Source organism: Lepidochelys olivacea (assembly GCF_965140295.1).
Source record: "Lepidochelys olivacea isolate rLepOli2 genome assembly, chromosome: 6".
NCBI lineage: Eukaryota > Metazoa > Chordata > Testudines > Cheloniidae > Lepidochelys > Lepidochelys olivacea.
The window spans coordinates 56967193-56984993 of record NC_140416.1 but is presented as its reverse complement, the minus strand read 5'-3'; the positions used below and the strand labels follow the sequence as shown (position 1 = coordinate 56984993).

Below are 17801 nucleotides of genomic sequence, written 5' to 3'. Positions count from 1 at the left end.
GGGGTAATGGAGTAGGGCTGCCTCAAAGGGAAGGGGGTTATTTACTCAAACACCAACATCCCTTCCTGTTACATATGTAATTGTTCCTTGACTCATCTAAGGGCCGGTTTGCACTGGGAGTATTTTTTAATCAATGTAGCTACACTGGTGCAAGCCCCCAGATTCGATGCACTTGTGTGGCTTAACCCAGTTTAAATACAGGGTAAACTACACCAGTGCAAGTCCCATATCATATTGGAGTAGCATATCTACACAGGGAGTTTGCCCTAGCACAGCTATGCTGATACAAATATCCCTACTATAGCTAAGTCCTAAGTTTTCAATGTCCAAGTATTCACCAGCCTGACACAGATAAGTTTGCAAGATCTTCCCAGTACCAGGTGATATTGCTGCACGCAGGAAACAAAGTTACAGGAATAAAATTACATGCCTGTTCAAAATAGTTTTAAATTCCTTTACTTTTTGCTTAGTCTCTCTTCTGATCTCCTCAAGTGACCTCCCTTTATGGATTAAGTGCTTCGTTCAGGGTGAGATTCTCCATTGGTATAAATCAGAGTAGCTCCTTTGACTTTGGTAGAGCCACGATGATTTATACTAGCCGAAGGTCTACCCTCCACCCCCATCTTTCTGCCCTAAATTACACCAGCAAAAGCTCCGTGATTGTCATTGGTGACATTCAAATGAAAATAAGCACAGATTTGACCAAAAGTATCTGAAAGGAGTTTAACAATGAGACAGAGTACCCAATCTGGCACGAGCAGATCCTCTGGATCTCAGAAAATGTTTGCAAAATGTCTTTATTGATTGGTAATTATTTGGATAGCTTACCTTCTAAATTATACTTTATGGAAATGCATAATTAATTAGTACATAGTACTGACATAGTAGGTGGTTAAATTAATCCCAGCATGCATTGCCTGCAGGCCCTATTCCCTATGGGAAGGTGGTATTGTAGTTGTTTAGGTTGTTTCCTCAGGATATCTAGGAAGATAAATTCCAGACCCTGTGGTGGACACGCCCGTGGAATGAGTCAGATCACCTCAGAGAACACTAAGTATAGGGGGAGGATAGGTTGTTTGCTTGTTTGTTTTTTAAATTTATTGTATAACATTCATTTCATCCATTCAAATAAAAAAAGACAACTGGAAAATAGCAAATTAATTTACAATGTCCTTTAAACTATTTTATACTACAGTGTTTCTTCCAAACAAGAAATAAAAGCCACAAATATATTCAGGAGAGGGAGAAAATGTCAGTTACATACTGTCTTAAAGTAGGAGTTCCAGACCCTGAAATAAAACACGTCTATCTCTTCTGCAAATGACACAATCCCTAGTGAATTCCAGCGGGAGGGTCCAGTTTGGATTAGAAATAACCTCACTGATATCTGTGAAGTGCTTTTCCAGTCACAGACCCCTATTTTAGGGGAACGAAAGCTGTCATTGAGATGTCCTCACTTGTGTCTAATCAGGGCTTACAGAGTTCTACATCAGCAGAGTATACTGAAACAGCATGAACTGGTGAAAGGTTGAGAGAAAGTAAAGACCAACATCATCCATTAGCTCCTGATTTAGAGAAGACAACATCCAGCGCCTGCTTTTGGTGACAGGTGTAGATGTTGGCAATAAACAGTGTCCTAAAATCACAGATAACCAGCCAGCAAGCCATGAGCTCAATTACACTTGTAAATCAGAAGACTGAGGGGTTTTTTGGTATATCATTCTTTATTGAAGTGCTGTTGTGAAATATAAACAAAAGAAAATAATTTTGAAATGTTGGAAGACAATATTAGGGGTTGTGCGTGGAAATACTATCCAGCATTAAATTAATTGTACAATGATTTCTGTCCTATCATGCCTTTTTGCCATAAAGGATGACACTATTTTAAAATTTGATTCACTTCAAATCCTATTATACTTCCATTATAAATACACTGATAGTGACCAATTCTCTACTGGCCCCAGTTACACCTGTGCCACCCTACTACCTTCAGTGAGATTCCATGGATGTAAGTAAGGGAGTAAGATTGCAAAATTGTAGATGGTATGCTGCATCACTCAGCATTCATTTGTACACTGACTGCACATCATTCAGCCCTCTTCAAGAACTGTCACAGTGAAAGAACCAAGGTACTATCTATTATCTTCAATTACAACAGTTCTTCTAGGATAGGCCTCAACGTCCACAAATATGTAATGGTACTCATATCTTCTGCTTTTAGGATTCTCTTTCACTTCCACGTGGACTGTCCTGTGCTTTCCCCATTCTGACCCCCTCATGGCAGAAAGATAACCCCAGAGTAGGGAGGCTAATCCAGTAACTATGAAACATCAGCGGGTAGGAAAGTTTACAGGGAGTTAAAGAAAGGGGGTGGGGAAGTGTTACCCTTGTTTACAATGGATAAAGAAGGCTTGAAACCTTTTTTTTGTTTTAGTTTACTTTTTAGCTTAGAAATATTAAGAATATCAAGTCTAGTTTCTCCTGTTTTCCTGGAAGTCTTACATGGAGAAGTGAAAAATATGGAGTAGGGGTGTGAATAGGAAGAATTTCATCCCTCATTCAGGTTGCACTTGCTTGATAGTTGATATCATAACCTAGTCATTGTCCAGTAATCCATACTCTTTTCCAGGACAAGCACGATCAATAAAATTTGAATTACTAACATAAATCACAGACTTTTTTAAAAAATTGAAGGCTTTCATCTGTCTCCAGCTTATATATTTTACATTTCAGCCAAAATGGTTCAGTTCTGAGAATGAGGCTAGGGAAAAATATGTTTTGCCCGATCTTAAAAAATTCTTGAGACCTTTTCTTATAACAGTTCTAGCACTTCCTGCTTTGGAACAGGGACTTGAAATTTGGCACAGGGGGAGAGGTGACCTTTGCACCAGGGATGTGAAAATCCATCCACATTTGGACAATTTAGAAGTCTATGAAAAATTGCAGTTTATACACACTCAGATAAGCTAGATCTTAACATTAAAAATCTCCAGAGTCCATCTTTGTTGAACATGTGTGAACCTCTCATAGTTCCCAGTGCTGACTAGACTGCTCATGTGTCATTCCCAGAGCACCCGAGCATGCTCCATCCCTGGGCTAACCGGCTCACAAGGAGTTTTGCTGTAGAGACTGCTTCTTCCTAGCTTTCCTCAGGTGGAGTGGAGTGGAGCTGGCACCAGAAATAAGAGCAGGGTCTCTCTCTCTCCTTTGACACTCCCCCACATCCCATTACTGGGACCCAGGCAGCATGGAAGAGTAAACTATCTGATGTGAATGTAGAAGGAATGAGAATAGTGGGGGGGAGGGGAGGAGAAGTAGATTGGGAGGAGTGTAGTGAGACTGGGATTGAAGAGGTGGGGGAGAGAAACTGACTGGGATTTGTGGGGGGAACTGTGACTGATTGGGAAAAGAACACTGAGGTCAAGTGAGGAACTGGGCAGAGACTGGGACTCGCTGGCTAAGGAGACTAGGAACCAATGGAGGGGGGGAGAACAGGGGCAGGGAAATGAAGAGAGAGAGAGAGATCTGGCAAGGAGTTGGGATGTGGGGAGAGAAATGAGACTGGGACAAGGAGACGGGGAGACAGATTGAACAAGGAGCCAAAGGAGGGAAACTTGGACTGGTAGCCAGTAGCGAGGTGGGGAAAGACAAAACTGGACAAGGAGTGAGGAGGGAAGAACTGTGACTGGCAGGGCAAGGAGACTGAGCATAAGGAGTTTGGGTGGGATGCAGAGTCTGGAGTGCCTGAATGCCTGGGGAGTGAAGACTGAGACTAGATAGGCAAAGAGAATTGGAGTGGGGGAAGAGACAGGACTGGGACAGGTTGGAGGGGATGGGGCAGAAGGGATCAAGCCTCGGGAAAATGGATAAGAGTCTGCCTACTAGAGCACGCCACACTCCTCTTCAGAGTCTGGAATGGAATCCAAAATTCCTGAATCTCATCATTCCTCTGCTGTCAGGAAATATGTGAAAAACTCACTGGTGAAGTGTGCATCTCATCTCCCCCTAGTGAAGATCTATATCAGTTACTTCATTCATGACAAAGGTCTGTGTGATGGATCTAAAGGTTCCACTCCTGCTGATGAACCATGTGGGTGTCAGTATACCACCACATATGACATTTGTTTTTTCAGTTTGCTTTTTTAAAAAGCTAGGAAATTAAACACACAAAACTATTTAAAAATCATTATCAAGGTAGGAAGAGCCCCCTTGAGAATTTATGGTATAGTCTTTAATTACATGATCACATGCCTCATTCAGTCCACAAGATAGATGTTCAATTAATGAGTGGCTTTTCAATGTTTTGTTTTATTGGCATTGTCCAATATGTGACCAAAGGCCTTATTTACTGCATGCTATTCAAATCCTGCTCTGAAGACAGAATTATTAATTTCTTCCTGGGCTTTTCTATAGGATCTGAGTGCTTCTGCACAAGCATTAATTACATTAATTAATCTTTATAAAACCCTGTGAGATGGGGTGGTGGTACTATCCCTATTTTACCGATGGGCAGCTGACACAGAGAAAGTTTAAAGTCAAAAGGATCCACTAATTTTGGGTGCCTGATTTGAGGGGCCTAGGACATGATTTTTAAGAGTACTTAGCATTCATAGCACTTAATATATTCAAGCACAACTGCGATTGACTTCACTTGCAGCTGTGAATATTTAGTACTTCTGCAAATCAGGCTGCAGGGTTTCAAGGTGGGCACTCAGAAAATGAACACACAGTTAGCAACTTCTTTGGTTTACGTGATTTGCCCAGTATCACATAGAAGCTCTGTGGCAAAGGCAGGAATAGAGTTCAGTACTCCAAGGCAAGATTCAATTGCCTAAAAATCATTAATCCTTCCTTTCTCAACCTGAAGCCCCGTCTAATGTGATACATATATTCCAATTTCTACTACAAAATGAGACAGGGGTACTGCACAACAGCCGCCTCCTTTAGTACACAATCCTCATTTATCCTCAGAGCAGGTCTTTCCTGTGCATTGAATAAGGTGGAGGTCCTTTGGGGGGAGGGGCGGGAAAGAGTATGTGATCATGTGATTAAAGACAATCATAATACATACATACATGGGGGGCTGAATGCTGAAAATCATGTCCCAGCTAAGGGCAAATCCCATCACTGAGAGTAGAGAATTGTAGATTCCATTCCCTTCAATTCTTTACTTTAACCAGAAGACCATCCGTTCTCTTCTCATTGTTGCCAACTGGAATTTATTTTTTAAACAGTCTTCACTGAGGCATGGAAAGCCACAAAAACACAAACGAGGCACATTTTGTTACATCATCAGAGTGACAGCAGAGGAGCAATGTGAATTACTGTGTGTATGTTTCCAAGGAACTCAACATGACATTGTACACAGCATTTCCTGGTGTCAGAGATGGCTCTAAATAGGGTGTCTCCAAATATACACTATTTACATAAACCACAAATGTGCATACTATTTACAGTAGATTCACACTTGCCTCTGTAATTTGCACCATCCTCGGGGCTTGTCTGGATGGGCAGATAGATTTACACCCCAAGCTTCTTTGCACTACCTTGAACTAGCTTGCCATGCTAGATATGCTGGAGAGTAGGGATAGGATACAGAGGGACCTAGGCAAAATAGAGGATTGGGCCAAAAGAAATCTGATGAGGTTCAACAAGGACAAGTGCAGAGTCCTGCACTTAGGACAGAAGAATCCCATGCACTGCTACAGACTAGGAACTAAGCAGCTAGGCAGCAGTTCTGCAGAAAAGGACCTAGGGGTTACAGTGGACGAGAAGCTGGATATGAGTCAACAGTGTGCCCTTGTTGCCAAGAAGGCCAATGGCATTTTGGGATGTATAAGTAGAGGCATTGCCAGCAGATCGAGGGATGTGATTGTTCTCCTCTATTCGACATTGGTGAGGCCTCATCTGGAGTACTGTGACCAGTTTGGGGCCCCACACTACAAGGATGTGAAAAAATTGGAAAACATGATTAGGGCACTGGAACACATGATTTATGAGGGGAGACTGAGGGGCCTGGGATTATTTAGTCTGCAGAAGAATGGGGGGGGGGGAATTTGATAGCTGCTTTCAACTACGTGAAAGGGGGTTCCAAAGAGGATGGATCTAGACTGTTCTCAGTGGTAGAAGAGGACAGGACAAGGAGTAATGGTCTCAAGTTGCAGTGGGGGAGGTCTAGGTTGGATGATAGGAAAAACTTTTTCATTAGGAGCATGGTGAAGTACTGGAATGAGTTACCTAAGGAGGTGGTGGAATCTCCTTCCTTAGAGGTTTTTAAAGTCAGGCCTGACAAAGCCCTGGCTGGGATGATTGAGTTGGGGATTGGTCCTGCTTTGAGCAGGGGGTTGGACTAGATGACCTCCTGAGGTCCCTTCCAACCCTAATATTTTATGCCCTAACTGTCTGTGTGGACCATGCTGCCCTTCATTGAAAGTGCTCTAGTGCACTTTGATCTTCTCCTGTTTCAAAGCAGTGTAGATCAAAGTCCACGAGAGAACTTTCAGTGCAGGGTAGCAGGGTTCATGGACAGATAGTGCATGGCATGCTAGTGCAAGGTAGATTTACACCCCAAGCTGCCAGGCACTGACTGTTTGTCCAGATAAGTCTTCATTCAGTTCCTTTTCCCTTCCCCGCCCTAGAGTGAAGAAACAGTTACCAACCTTTCTGTAACTGTTGTTCTTCCAGATGTGTTGCAAATGTCCATTCCCATGTAGGTGTCTGTGCACTGCATACACAAGCACTGTCCCATGTATGTTGCAGAGCTGGTTCTGCCAGTTCTATATTCAGATGTCATTTTAAGATGACTAAAGACTGGAGGGAGAGTCTTATATCCTTAACTGCACCTAAAACTACTCAAATCTAATCTTGATGGCTCCCATTGGCTAGGACAATTGGTTGTAAATGGCTCTGCTTACTTAAAAACCTTCCTATGTATGTGTGGGCCAGCCCAGGAAGAATGGACGCTGGGGTCTCACAGGACATGTGATCATGTCTCCTGATACTGGAATCCATCTTAAATCTGGTACTTTTCCATTTAGAAGGAGGGGTGGGACCCAGAGAGACAGAAGATTCCCGCCTTGTGCCAAAGCTATAAAAGGGGGTGGAACAGAACAAAGGAGGTGCAGTCATAAGAAAGCCCTTGTTTTTCACCTAGGATGTCTGTTGGAACTAACAGGGACTGTACCGGGGAAAGGATTGGGCCCAGACTAGGAAGGAGTCAGGTCTGTGAAAGAAGCTTATTGGAACATCTCTGAGGGTGAGGTATTATCTGTAATCAGTTTCTTAATGTATTAGGCTTAGACTTGCGTGTTTTTGCTTTATTTCGCTCTGTGACTTACTTTGTTCTGTCCGTTATTACTTGAAACCACTTGAATCCTACTTTTTATACTTAATAAAATCACTTTTGTTTATTAATTAACCCAGATTAAGTGATTAATACCTGGGGGAGCAAACAACTCTGCATCTCTCTCTATCAGTGCTATCAATGTATAGAGGGCAGACAATTTATAAGTTTACCCTGTATAAGCTTTATACAGAGTAAAACAGATTTATTTGGGGTTTGGATCCCATTGGGAGCTGGGTGTCTGGGTGCCGGAGATAGGAAACCTGCTGAGCAGTTTTTTGTTAAAGTCTGCAGCTTTGGAGGTGTGGACCAGACCCTAGGTCTGCAATTGGCTAGCGTGTCTGGCTCAACAAGACAGGATTCTGGAAGTCCCAAGCTGGCAGGGAAAACAGGCTCAATACTAATTTCAGCACATCAGGTGACCGTCCCAAGGGGGTCTCTGTGACCGAACCCATCACACCCCTTGTATGGTCATTGACTATTATATGGAGTGAAAATCCCATATACAGCAGTGGGGCTAAGAGATAACCCTTAAACTTGCTTTACAGACAAACTTGAGTTATAAAGGATAACTTTATAACACACACACCATGAAAATCTCTAGGAAATTTTAAAAAGTGGCAACTTGTACAAGATACGAGAGCCCACACTCTTTCCAGGGAAAACTGAAAAGAACACAGCATATCACTGTTCCATACCTGTCACAGGCTCCCAGGTCTTAGTATTTAAGGCCTTCAGATATTTTAAGATGTGGTCTTTAAGGAGCAATCCCTTATTCGCAACCCACAGGCAACCAACAAGGTCCAGGACAAAGCTTGTGAGGACCAGAGATCAAAGAATCTTGGCCAAGAACCACCACTTCTAGAAAACCGACTGGATGAGATAAAACTAATCCCCAGCCTAAGTGTTTTCAGAGCATGCTTTGGTCGTCATTTTGCAAAAGACTTCCGCAATAACAAGACAAGGAACAACAACAGGGAGGCAAAAAAAGCAGTAAACCAAAACAGGCAAATCCAGGAAAGCAAAGAACAGAGACAATTCTTTGGACAGTTCAATATGAATATTAATTAGATTGAAATACTTGAAGAGCTCTGTGTAGCTCATAAACTTGTCTCTTTCACCAACTGAAGTTGCTGCAACAAAAGATATTATCTCAGCCACCTTGAAACACTTGGACATTATGTGGCACAGGCCCCTCTTAGTGGTAAAAAGCTTGTATGAATATTTATATAACAGAAAATAGATCTCTCAGCCAGACTTAGCGGTATTGCACTGTTACTGCAAGTTATTTAAAATCAGAAAGGCTTGAGCTGATTTCCAAGGGCATAAGGGGAAGGGGCCCCTACAATCCTTGAGCTCTTATCACTGAGTAATCCTTAATCAAAAATTAAACAGAGTGGAAAAGGTGAGAGGTATGTGCAATCTATAGTAACCTTTTTCCCCACTAAGGAATGTCTATATTGATTGCTTGTCTTGTGAGATGAACCAGCAGTAGAGACCTTCAAAAGGTGAAAATGACTGTAAAACTGCACTCACAAATCTGGCATGATCTAGAGACCACACTCAGAGAATAATGCTGTATAATAGACATCCAAGCAGCTGCTCTGTACATCTCAATGATGGAAACATTGCTGAGGCATGTAGTGGAGGCTGCTTTACCCACAGCTGAACATGCTGTAATCCCCACAGTTGGCTGAACACCTACGAAGTCACAGTATTCAAGTGTATATATACGTATACGTATGTACACACACACACACTTAAATAGTGTGTTGAGATGGACTGATGCCTGGTCTTAACCATATATGCAACCAAATCTAGATGTGAATGAAGTTTGGAGGAAAATAGAAGCAGCTTAATGACTTTATTGAGCTTGAAACTAGAAACCACATTGATAGGAGTTTGGGGTGAGAACACAAGACCACCCGTTTCAGGGCCTGAATCTCATTAACACACCAAGCTGATATGAAGAAACTCACTGTAGGGAAAGTGAAGATACATGATCAATGCTATGGGAGGTGGAAAGCTGAAATTGCAGCTAGGTGGGCTGAGCTCTGACACAGATTTAACAGCATTAAGCATAGTAGAGAGTCCACTACTGTTTTGACTTTGGACTATGTAGGCTCTACCTCTTTCTGAACTTCCCAGGTGGAGACACACTTCCACTTCATTAAGCAAGTTTCCCTAGTTTGAAGCTTCCTGCTTTTGGACCTCAGCAAAACACTTGATCTAGCTGTTAACCTGAGACATTTTGGATCCAGGTGGAGAATCTTGTCCTGACCCTGAGACAAAAGATTTCAAAGACCAGGAAGCAAGACGTGTAGTTCTGATGTTAGTTCTAGAAAGTCAGAGAACCAAAACTGTCAAGGCCAGGTCAGAGCTATCAACAGCATCTTGCCTTGGTCCTGAGTTTATTATTCTCTAATGTAAACCAGCCCCTAATAGCCCTTACACTGTCTAAGATGGTGAGCAAGAGTTAGATGCTTAAATCTGACCCACCTTTCCCAGTACTCCATAAGTTTAAGGTCATACTGTACATTATAAATGTCTTTCTGGTGGCTTCTAATTCGACCTCTTATCAGTCCATTAATCTTCCAGTTTTCTTCCCAAAGATTCACAACTTACCTGAGGAAGCTAGCTGCATAGATTAGGTATCAAAAGAGTAATACACTGTTATCTGGATAGGATAAAGCCTTTTAGAAAAAGTCTCCAAAGCTGTTAACTATCTTCAGGAATAGGTGCTTGGGAAACCAATCTTTGGTCAGACTGTCTGAATAGATCATGGAGAGACAAGGTGGACGAGGTAGTATCTTTTATTGGACCAACTTCTGTTGGTGAGAGACAAGCTTTCGAGCCACACAGAGCTCTTCTCCAGGTCTGGTTGGCTCGAATGCTTGTCTCTCTCACCAACAGAAGTTGATCCAATAAAAGATATTACCTCACCCACCTTGTGTCTCTAATATCCTGTGACCAACACAGCTACACTACATAAATAGATCATGCTCTGTACTGAGACGTACAACAATGAGGCAGTGCAAGAGGGCATTAGGATTGACTCCACCAGATTCAAGCCAATTTCTTCAGCATACATGAGTTCAATTCACTCCCTTAGTCAGCATTACTGCCTCCAATTAGAAACCAAGTCAGATACTTTTTTCTGAAGAGTACTCCAGTTTTTATTTAATTAAATATTATTCAGCCCACCTTACTGGTTTGTTACTAATGGTCAACCCCCCAAGAATACAGTTCTTCAGAAGCAATACCTGATATTAATAGCTCACATATAAACAATGTTTACATCTGTAATGCCTTTGCAGAACCATACTTATCCAGCCCTCCTTTTAAAAAGACTGATTATTCAAAAGGAGCAGGGCAGGTTAGGTTACAGGCCCTTTCAAGCTTCACTTCAAACTTCGGTTTCATGTAAGAACTATGTGCAGAATGGAATTTACAATCCCTAGTTTCTCCAGGACAGATTGCCAATAAATATTCTCCACTGCTCCTTCAATAGAACCCCAGCACTGCTCTGAAGGGAACATCTCTTCTAGGCTGAGGTAAATTCACTCTGTTTATTCAATTCTGGAATATTTCATACTTAAATGGAGGATAATTAGCACACAGAGAACCATTAAGATTACCATTGTACAAATCTTGCTCTGAAGAGTTTACAATCTAAATTGGTGAAAAACAGACAAAAGGAGAGGGAAGAGGATACCATATAAATGCAAAGTGGTCAGGACAATAGGCTCAAGGTTTGTTAATTTCTGCTTTTTTTATTGAGGGAAGGATAAGACATAATCCTGTAAACCCTGGTTTTATTTCTATGCCTAAAAGAACCCCTGGTCATGGCAATGAATGAAGAAAATGCGCTTTTAGTTGTACCTCAGTGTTCACCATTAATATTCTTTAAAATCTTTCTTGGAGGAGACAAAATGTCTTTGATTTTACACCATTAAAAAAAACTTTTAGAAGATAGTTACCATTAAAAATAACTTGGAATGCCACACACATTAACATTGTCTCATGTTTGAGAACATAGTATTTCCACTATTTCAAGAATGGAATTTATTTTATATATGCATATTATGTATTATTTATATAGACAATTACATTTCAGAGTCAAATAGACGAATGGGAAGAAACACTGGAGGATAAAAGCCATCCATGGTTAAATGATAGTTTATTTTCACATTCAGACAGCTGTACATTCTTCTATAAATAGACACTAGAATATTTACACCATTTCTCCACCCATTCCTCGTGCATTCCACTCAAAATGGTAAATACCCTGACTGACTAAGCCAAACAGGATTATTTCTGGGTTCAATTACTCAGAAGCCTATGTCAAATCAGACAAGACTCCAGCTTGTGTTAGAGCACTCCATTAGATATTTTACATTTAATATTATTTTCTCTAGATCCTCTCTCCTTCCAGCATCTCAGGGGCCTCCCCCCGCCCCAGTAGAGTCAAGTACAGTTCATAAAAAACAAACAGTGTTCAAACATCCATTCTCAGCCTACTTAAAATAAGGTGCGAGATGGATACTTTAACTGAGGGTGCTTCATTACACAGTATTTGCGAAACTCTGAGATATACATGTACAGTTTGACAGAAGCAGTAGTTAAAAAAACAAAATCTGGAACCAGCATTTACAGTACCATCATCACAAAAAGTTGAATCCCCACAATGCACTTCGCATAATCCTGTGGATTTCTGCAGGTTTTCTACAGAACCAGTGTACACAGACTCTAATAGCAGTGCTTTAGGGAGATTGTAGTGATAATCCCACATGTTACATGAGTTTGCCATGTGCTTCAGCCAATAGCTCTCTCTCTTTACCTCTCTTTACTTATTCCTACACACTTAGATTAACTGTTCTAGCTACCATGATATGCATATATTAATTAACTGCACTCTTGGGATGTTAGCAGAGTGGGTCTAATTTCCCATTTGAAAATCACACACGTTACACGCATACCAGTTTGAAGGGGATTTCATAAAGCACAGTCTCCAAATTTCTCCCCTTCATGGTGCCTATCTCTCGTCCACCAGAGAAGAAATAATTCCATAGTTTTATACATGTAACATTCAATCTTAAAGCACCATATCTAATTTTAGGCTATTTCAAAGGAGTTTAAGGTAGCTAGATTGCTCATCTTTACTGAAAAGATTTGAAGGGCCATATAGCAAGAACTCAAAATTGGTGGGTAAAGTGTGAAAACACAGAAGGAAAATAATATAAACTATCACAGTTAAACAACAGGTGATCCATTCAGGACCAAGCTGCTTTCTTTGTGCATATTTTTTGAAGAATCTGAAAGCAGAGGCCTACAGCTGTAAGTGAAGAAATTTGTGACACAGGTACCACTGGAAACAAAAACAACTGAACTCCAGATGCATTAGTCTTCTTGGAAATGGAATTCCAAAGGATTGCCCAGAGCAAGCCATCCTCAGTTATAGCTGGATGCTGATGCTCAGAACTGTCTGATAAGCACAGCTGGTGTAAAAACTCCAGTAAGAATGAATTCAGCAGGAGAATGAACAAGAAAGTCTTAATTTTTTCTAAGGGGAAGGACCTGCAGGATCATACATAAATAACCAAGTTCTCACTGGAGTCAGTAATGTGAGCTCCAGTAACAGGAACAGAAATGGGAGTATAACACACCAATGTGCCAGTGGGCAAGCATTTCCCAATATTGTGATCAGCTGGAAACTGGCCGCGGGGGTTTGCTTTTGTTTTCTACCTCTTTCCCACGAACAGCAGCCACATAAGAGAAGAGACACAACACGGAATAGCAGATCTCATGGGCCTAGAAAATGTTAGAAAAGGAGATAATGAGATTCCAGAGTTAACCGCTTCACAAAAATACACTGACAGATTTGTATTTACTGTATATCCTCCCTCCTTCAGAGTCCTAGTCAGAGGGCACCTTTCAGAACAGCATAGAGAGCACTGGCTAGAAAAAAAAGCATGCAGGGGGGAGGTAATGGCACAGGCTACCCCTCACTATCCTTGTGATGAGGTGGAAAGGAAAGATCCAAGAGTTAATTATACCAACTGAGAGAGGATTTTAGGATTAGAACATCAGAAATCATACCATAGAAGAAGAGAACAATGGTCCATATAGCTTTGTATCATGTCTTTAACAGGTGCCAATGCTAAGCTGTACAGCGCTGCAAGGACTCCTTTGGTGGTGGAGGAAGGGGCTATCTAAAATTACTGTAACACACCTAATTGTCCAGTACTGTCCCTTGAATCATAGTGGTGGTGGGATTTCTTCCTTATTCCCAGTTATGATCATTTTATGCCCAGAAACAGAGACTGCTAGCCCTTGTAATTTCATCCCAGCTAGCGTAACTGTAGATATTATTTTTCATATAAATGTCTAATACGGAGATATTTGCTTCACTATTCTATGACAGAAAGAGGCATAGTTTAATTGTACTTTATGTTAAAAAGTATTTGCAATTATGTTTTGAATTATTCAGTTTGTTGCCATTTAATTCAAGAGGCATCTTTTGGCATTATGGAAGGCAGTCTGAGCCAATGAAGGCTGGGGTGTGGGAGATCAGAGTTGTATTCCTAGCTTTGCTAGTGATCTGCTGGCTGACCTTGGGCAAGTTTCTTCATCTTGCTGTGCCTCTGCTTCCCCTATCTGTAAAGTGGGGCTGATATTATCTTTGTAAAGCACTTTGAGTTCTATAAATTTAAAAACACTATATAAGAGCTACATGTTATGATGAAAGAGGTAAATTTGATTGATTGATTGTTCTTGTACTATAGAATGTCATAAAATGGCTTACATAAACTAGCACACATTTTCATTTAACCTGATTTTTCCTTCCCACTGTACTCTCTTTTTTGTTCTGGAATATACTACTCCTGGGGAAATTCTGCGCATGTGCAGAATTTATGTCCCCCGCAGATTTCTTTGCTTCCCTGCAGAAAAATGACTTTCTGACAGGGAAGCAAAGGGAAGCCACAAGAGCGGTCATGCCACCTCCCCAGCAGTATGTTTCAGGTGCTCAGGGCAGCCAGCAGAGAGGTAAATCACTGTGGGGCAGGACTGGGGAAGACCTGGCTGGTGACTCATACCCTTGCACTAGACTCAGCTGCTAGTCCCGACAGCTGGGGAGGATGGGACTTCCTCTACCCTGCACAGCATCCTCGGTCAGGTCAGACCCACCCCCAGATTTCTCCCCCAGCTGCAGGAAGCTCTTGAAACTCCTCCTCCCCCTGCTTCCTGAGCCTCAGCTGCAGGGGGAGGGATCCCTGTGCAGGGAGCTGCTCCCCCATCTCTCCAACCCCCATGCATCTAGACCCGCCTCATATCCTGACCCTCCCACCTCACCTTCCCTCCCCACACTCAGAACCCCCTCATGATGAACCCCCCCCTCCTGCACCTGGACCACCCCAACAAACCACCCACACCCGGATCCTCATCCCACCAAACCCCAACCAGCTGCACTTGGATCCCGACCCCACTAAGCCCCACTCCTCCAGCATCTGGAGCCCCCACTGAGCCTCCCACACCCAGACCCCCACACACACTGAGCCCCAATCATCTGGACCCCCCTTCAGAGTCCCATTACTGTTGCACCCAGAATCCCCCAACAAGCCCCTGTGCATCTAAATCTCCCCTGACTCCCAGATCCCCCACTGAGCCGCCTGCACCCAGATTGCCCCACACAGAACCATCTCAACCCATACCTGGATCCCCACACATTAAGCCCCTCCAACCACTTGGATCCTGCCTTGCAGAGCCTGCCTGTGCACACCTGATGCACCTGGCACAGAGGGGCAGGGTGCTGGGATGTTTCTGGGGCGGGCCCAGTCCTTGTGCTGTGTCAGGATTGGGTGCTGAGCGGACTCACCGCTGAGTCTGTGTGCCGGAGGGGAGCTGCACAGTGATCTCCCACCTCTGCAGCCAGTGGCTTGTACTCCCCAGTGTCATGGTGAAGCCTCCACATTTATTTGACAAATAAAATTTACAGAATTTTAAAATATCATGTGCAGAATTTTTAATTTTTTTGGTGCAGAATACCCTCAGGAGTAATAATATATCTAACTTTGACTACAACTATGTATTGTTAAACCTATGAATTGTATATCAAATGCCCTCTTTAAAAGAATATTTTTGTAGTTTTACTACCTCATGGTTCAAATTATCTTATGTAAGAATGCTGAACTTCCATATGGTCACTGAGTTTATTGTCAGGAACTGCACTGGAGACAAAATGTAACTAGAAGAGTGGAAACTAGGTGCCCCAGAGGGAATGAACAGAACAGGTAATCATCAAGTGATCCATTCCCTGTCACCCATTCCCAGCTTCTGGCAAACAGAGGCTAGGGACACCATCCCTGCCCACCCTGGCTAATAGTCACTGATGGCCCTATCCCCCATGAACTTATCTAGTTCTTTTTTGAACCCTGTTATAGTCTTGGCCCTCACAACATCCTCTGGCAAAGAGTTCCACGGGTTGACTGTGCGTTGTGTGAAAAAAATACTTCCTTTTGTTTGTTTTAAACCTGCTGCCTATTAATTTCATTTGGTGACCCCTAGTTCTTGTGTTATGAGAAGGAGTAAACACTTCCTTATTTACTTTCTCCACACCAGTCATGATTTCATAGACCTCTATCATATCCCCCTTAGTCATCTCTTTTCCAAGCTGAAAAGTCCCAGTCTTATTTATCGCTCCTCATATGGAAGCCGTTCCATATCCCAATAATTTTTGTTGCCCTTTTCTGAACCTTTTCTAATATATCATTTTTCAGATGGGACGACCATATCTGCACGCAGTATTCAAGATGTGGGTGTACCATGGATTTATATAGAGGTAATATATTTTCTGTCTTCTTATTTATCCCTTTCTTAATGATTCCCAACATTCTGTTCACTTTTTTGACTGCCACTGCACATTGAGTGGATGTTTTTACAGAACTAGCCACAATGACTCCGAGATCTCTTTCTTGAGTGGTAACAGCTAATTTCGACCCCATCATTTTCTATGTATAGTTGGGATTATGTTTTCCAACGCGCAGTAATTTGCATTTATCCACACTGGGCAACAAAATGGCAGATGAAATTCAATCACCCAGTTTTGTGAGATCCTTTTGTACCTCTGCGTAGTCTGCTTGGGACTTAAATATCTTGAGTAGTTTTGTATCATCTGCAATTTTTGCCATCTCACTGTTTACCCTTTTTTCCAGATCATTTATGAATCTGTTGAATAGGACTGGTCCTAATACAGACCCCAGGGGACACCACTATTTACTGCTCTCCATTCTGAAAACTGACCATTTCTCCCTATCCTTTGTTTCCTATCTTTTAGCCAGTTACCAATCCAGGAGAGGACCTTCCCTGTTATCCCATGACAGCTTACTTTGCTTAAGAGCCTTTGGTGAGGGACTTTGTCAAAGGCTTTCTGAAAATTTAAGTACACTATATCCACTGGATCCCCCTGGTCCATATGCTTGCTGACCCCCCTCAAAGAATTCTAGTAGATTGGTGAAGCATGATTTCCCTTTACAAAAACCATGTTGACTCTTCCCCAACAAATTATGTTCATCTATGTATCTGACAATTTTGTTCTTTACTATAGTTTCAACCAGTTTGCCTGGTACTGAAATCAGGCTTACTGGTCTGTAATTGCTGGGATCACCTCGGGAGCCCTTTTAAAAACTTGGCGTCACATTAGCTATCCTCCAGTCATTTGGTACAGAAGGTGATTTAAATGATAGGTTACAAACTACAGTTAGTAGTTCTTCAGTTTCACATTTGAGTTCCTTCAGAACTCTTGGGTGAATACCATCTGGTCCTGGTGACTTATTACTGTTTAGTTTATCAGTTTGTTCCAAAACCTCCTCTAATGACTCCTCAATCTGAGACAGTTCCTCAGATTTGTCACCTAAAAAGAATGGCTCAGGTTTAAGAATCTCCCTCACATCCTTAGCCATGAAGACCGATTGAAAGAATTCATTTAGTTTCTCTGCAATGGCCTTATCATCCTTGAATGCTCCTTTTGCAGCTTGATCGTCCAGTGGCCTCACAGGCTTCCTGCTTCTGATGTACTTAAAAAAAAATTTTGCTATTACTTTTTGCATCTTTGGCTAACTGTTCTTCAAATTCTTTTTTGGCGTTCCTAATTACATTTTTACACTTAGTTTGCCAGAGTTTATGCTCCTTTCTATTTTCCTCACTAGGATTTAACTTCCACTTTTTAAAGGATGCCTTTGTGTCTCTCACTGCTTCTTTTACTTTGTTGTTTAGCTATGGTGGCACTTTTTTGGTTCTCTTCCTATGTTTTTTAATTTGAGGTATACATTTAAGTTGAGCCTCTATTATGGTGTCTTTAAAAAAAATTCCATGCAGCTAGCAGGGATTTCACTTTTGGCACTGTACCTTTTAATTTCGGTTTAGCTAACTTCCTCAAGTTAGTTCTGATGATAATCCTTGA

At 41.9% G+C, this 17801-nt stretch overlaps 1 protein-coding gene and 1 long non-coding RNA gene across 23 annotated transcripts in view; one reads left to right on the top strand and one right to left on the bottom strand.

Annotated features, from left to right (window-relative positions):
- Positions 1–17801, top strand: part of LOC311523045 — a 35075-nt gene that overhangs the window by 7335 nt on the left and 9939 nt on the right. For 3 of the 4 annotated variants that reach the window (XR_014712249.1, XR_014712250.1, XR_014712252.1), the window contains exon 5: positions 16120–16181. This is a non-coding gene — a long non-coding RNA (uncharacterized lncRNA). Of the gene's footprint in view, positions 1–7153; positions 7256–16119; positions 16182–17801 lie in introns of all 4 variants that reach the window. The other variant, XR_014712251.1, reaches the window with a different exon arrangement.
- The window catches only part of MADD (MAP kinase activating death domain), a 126513-nt gene continuing 120217 nt past the window's right edge, over positions 11506–17801 (bottom strand). For all 19 annotated transcript variants that reach the window (XM_084632720.1, XM_084632710.1, XM_084632721.1 and 16 more), the window contains one exon: positions 11506–13153. Coding sequence is in view for 12 of the 19 variants with exons in the window: in XM_084632710.1 (XP_084488836.1) it covers positions 13046–13153 (108 nt within the window). In the remaining 7 variants the exon portion in view is untranslated. The remainder of the gene's footprint in view (positions 13154–17801) is intronic.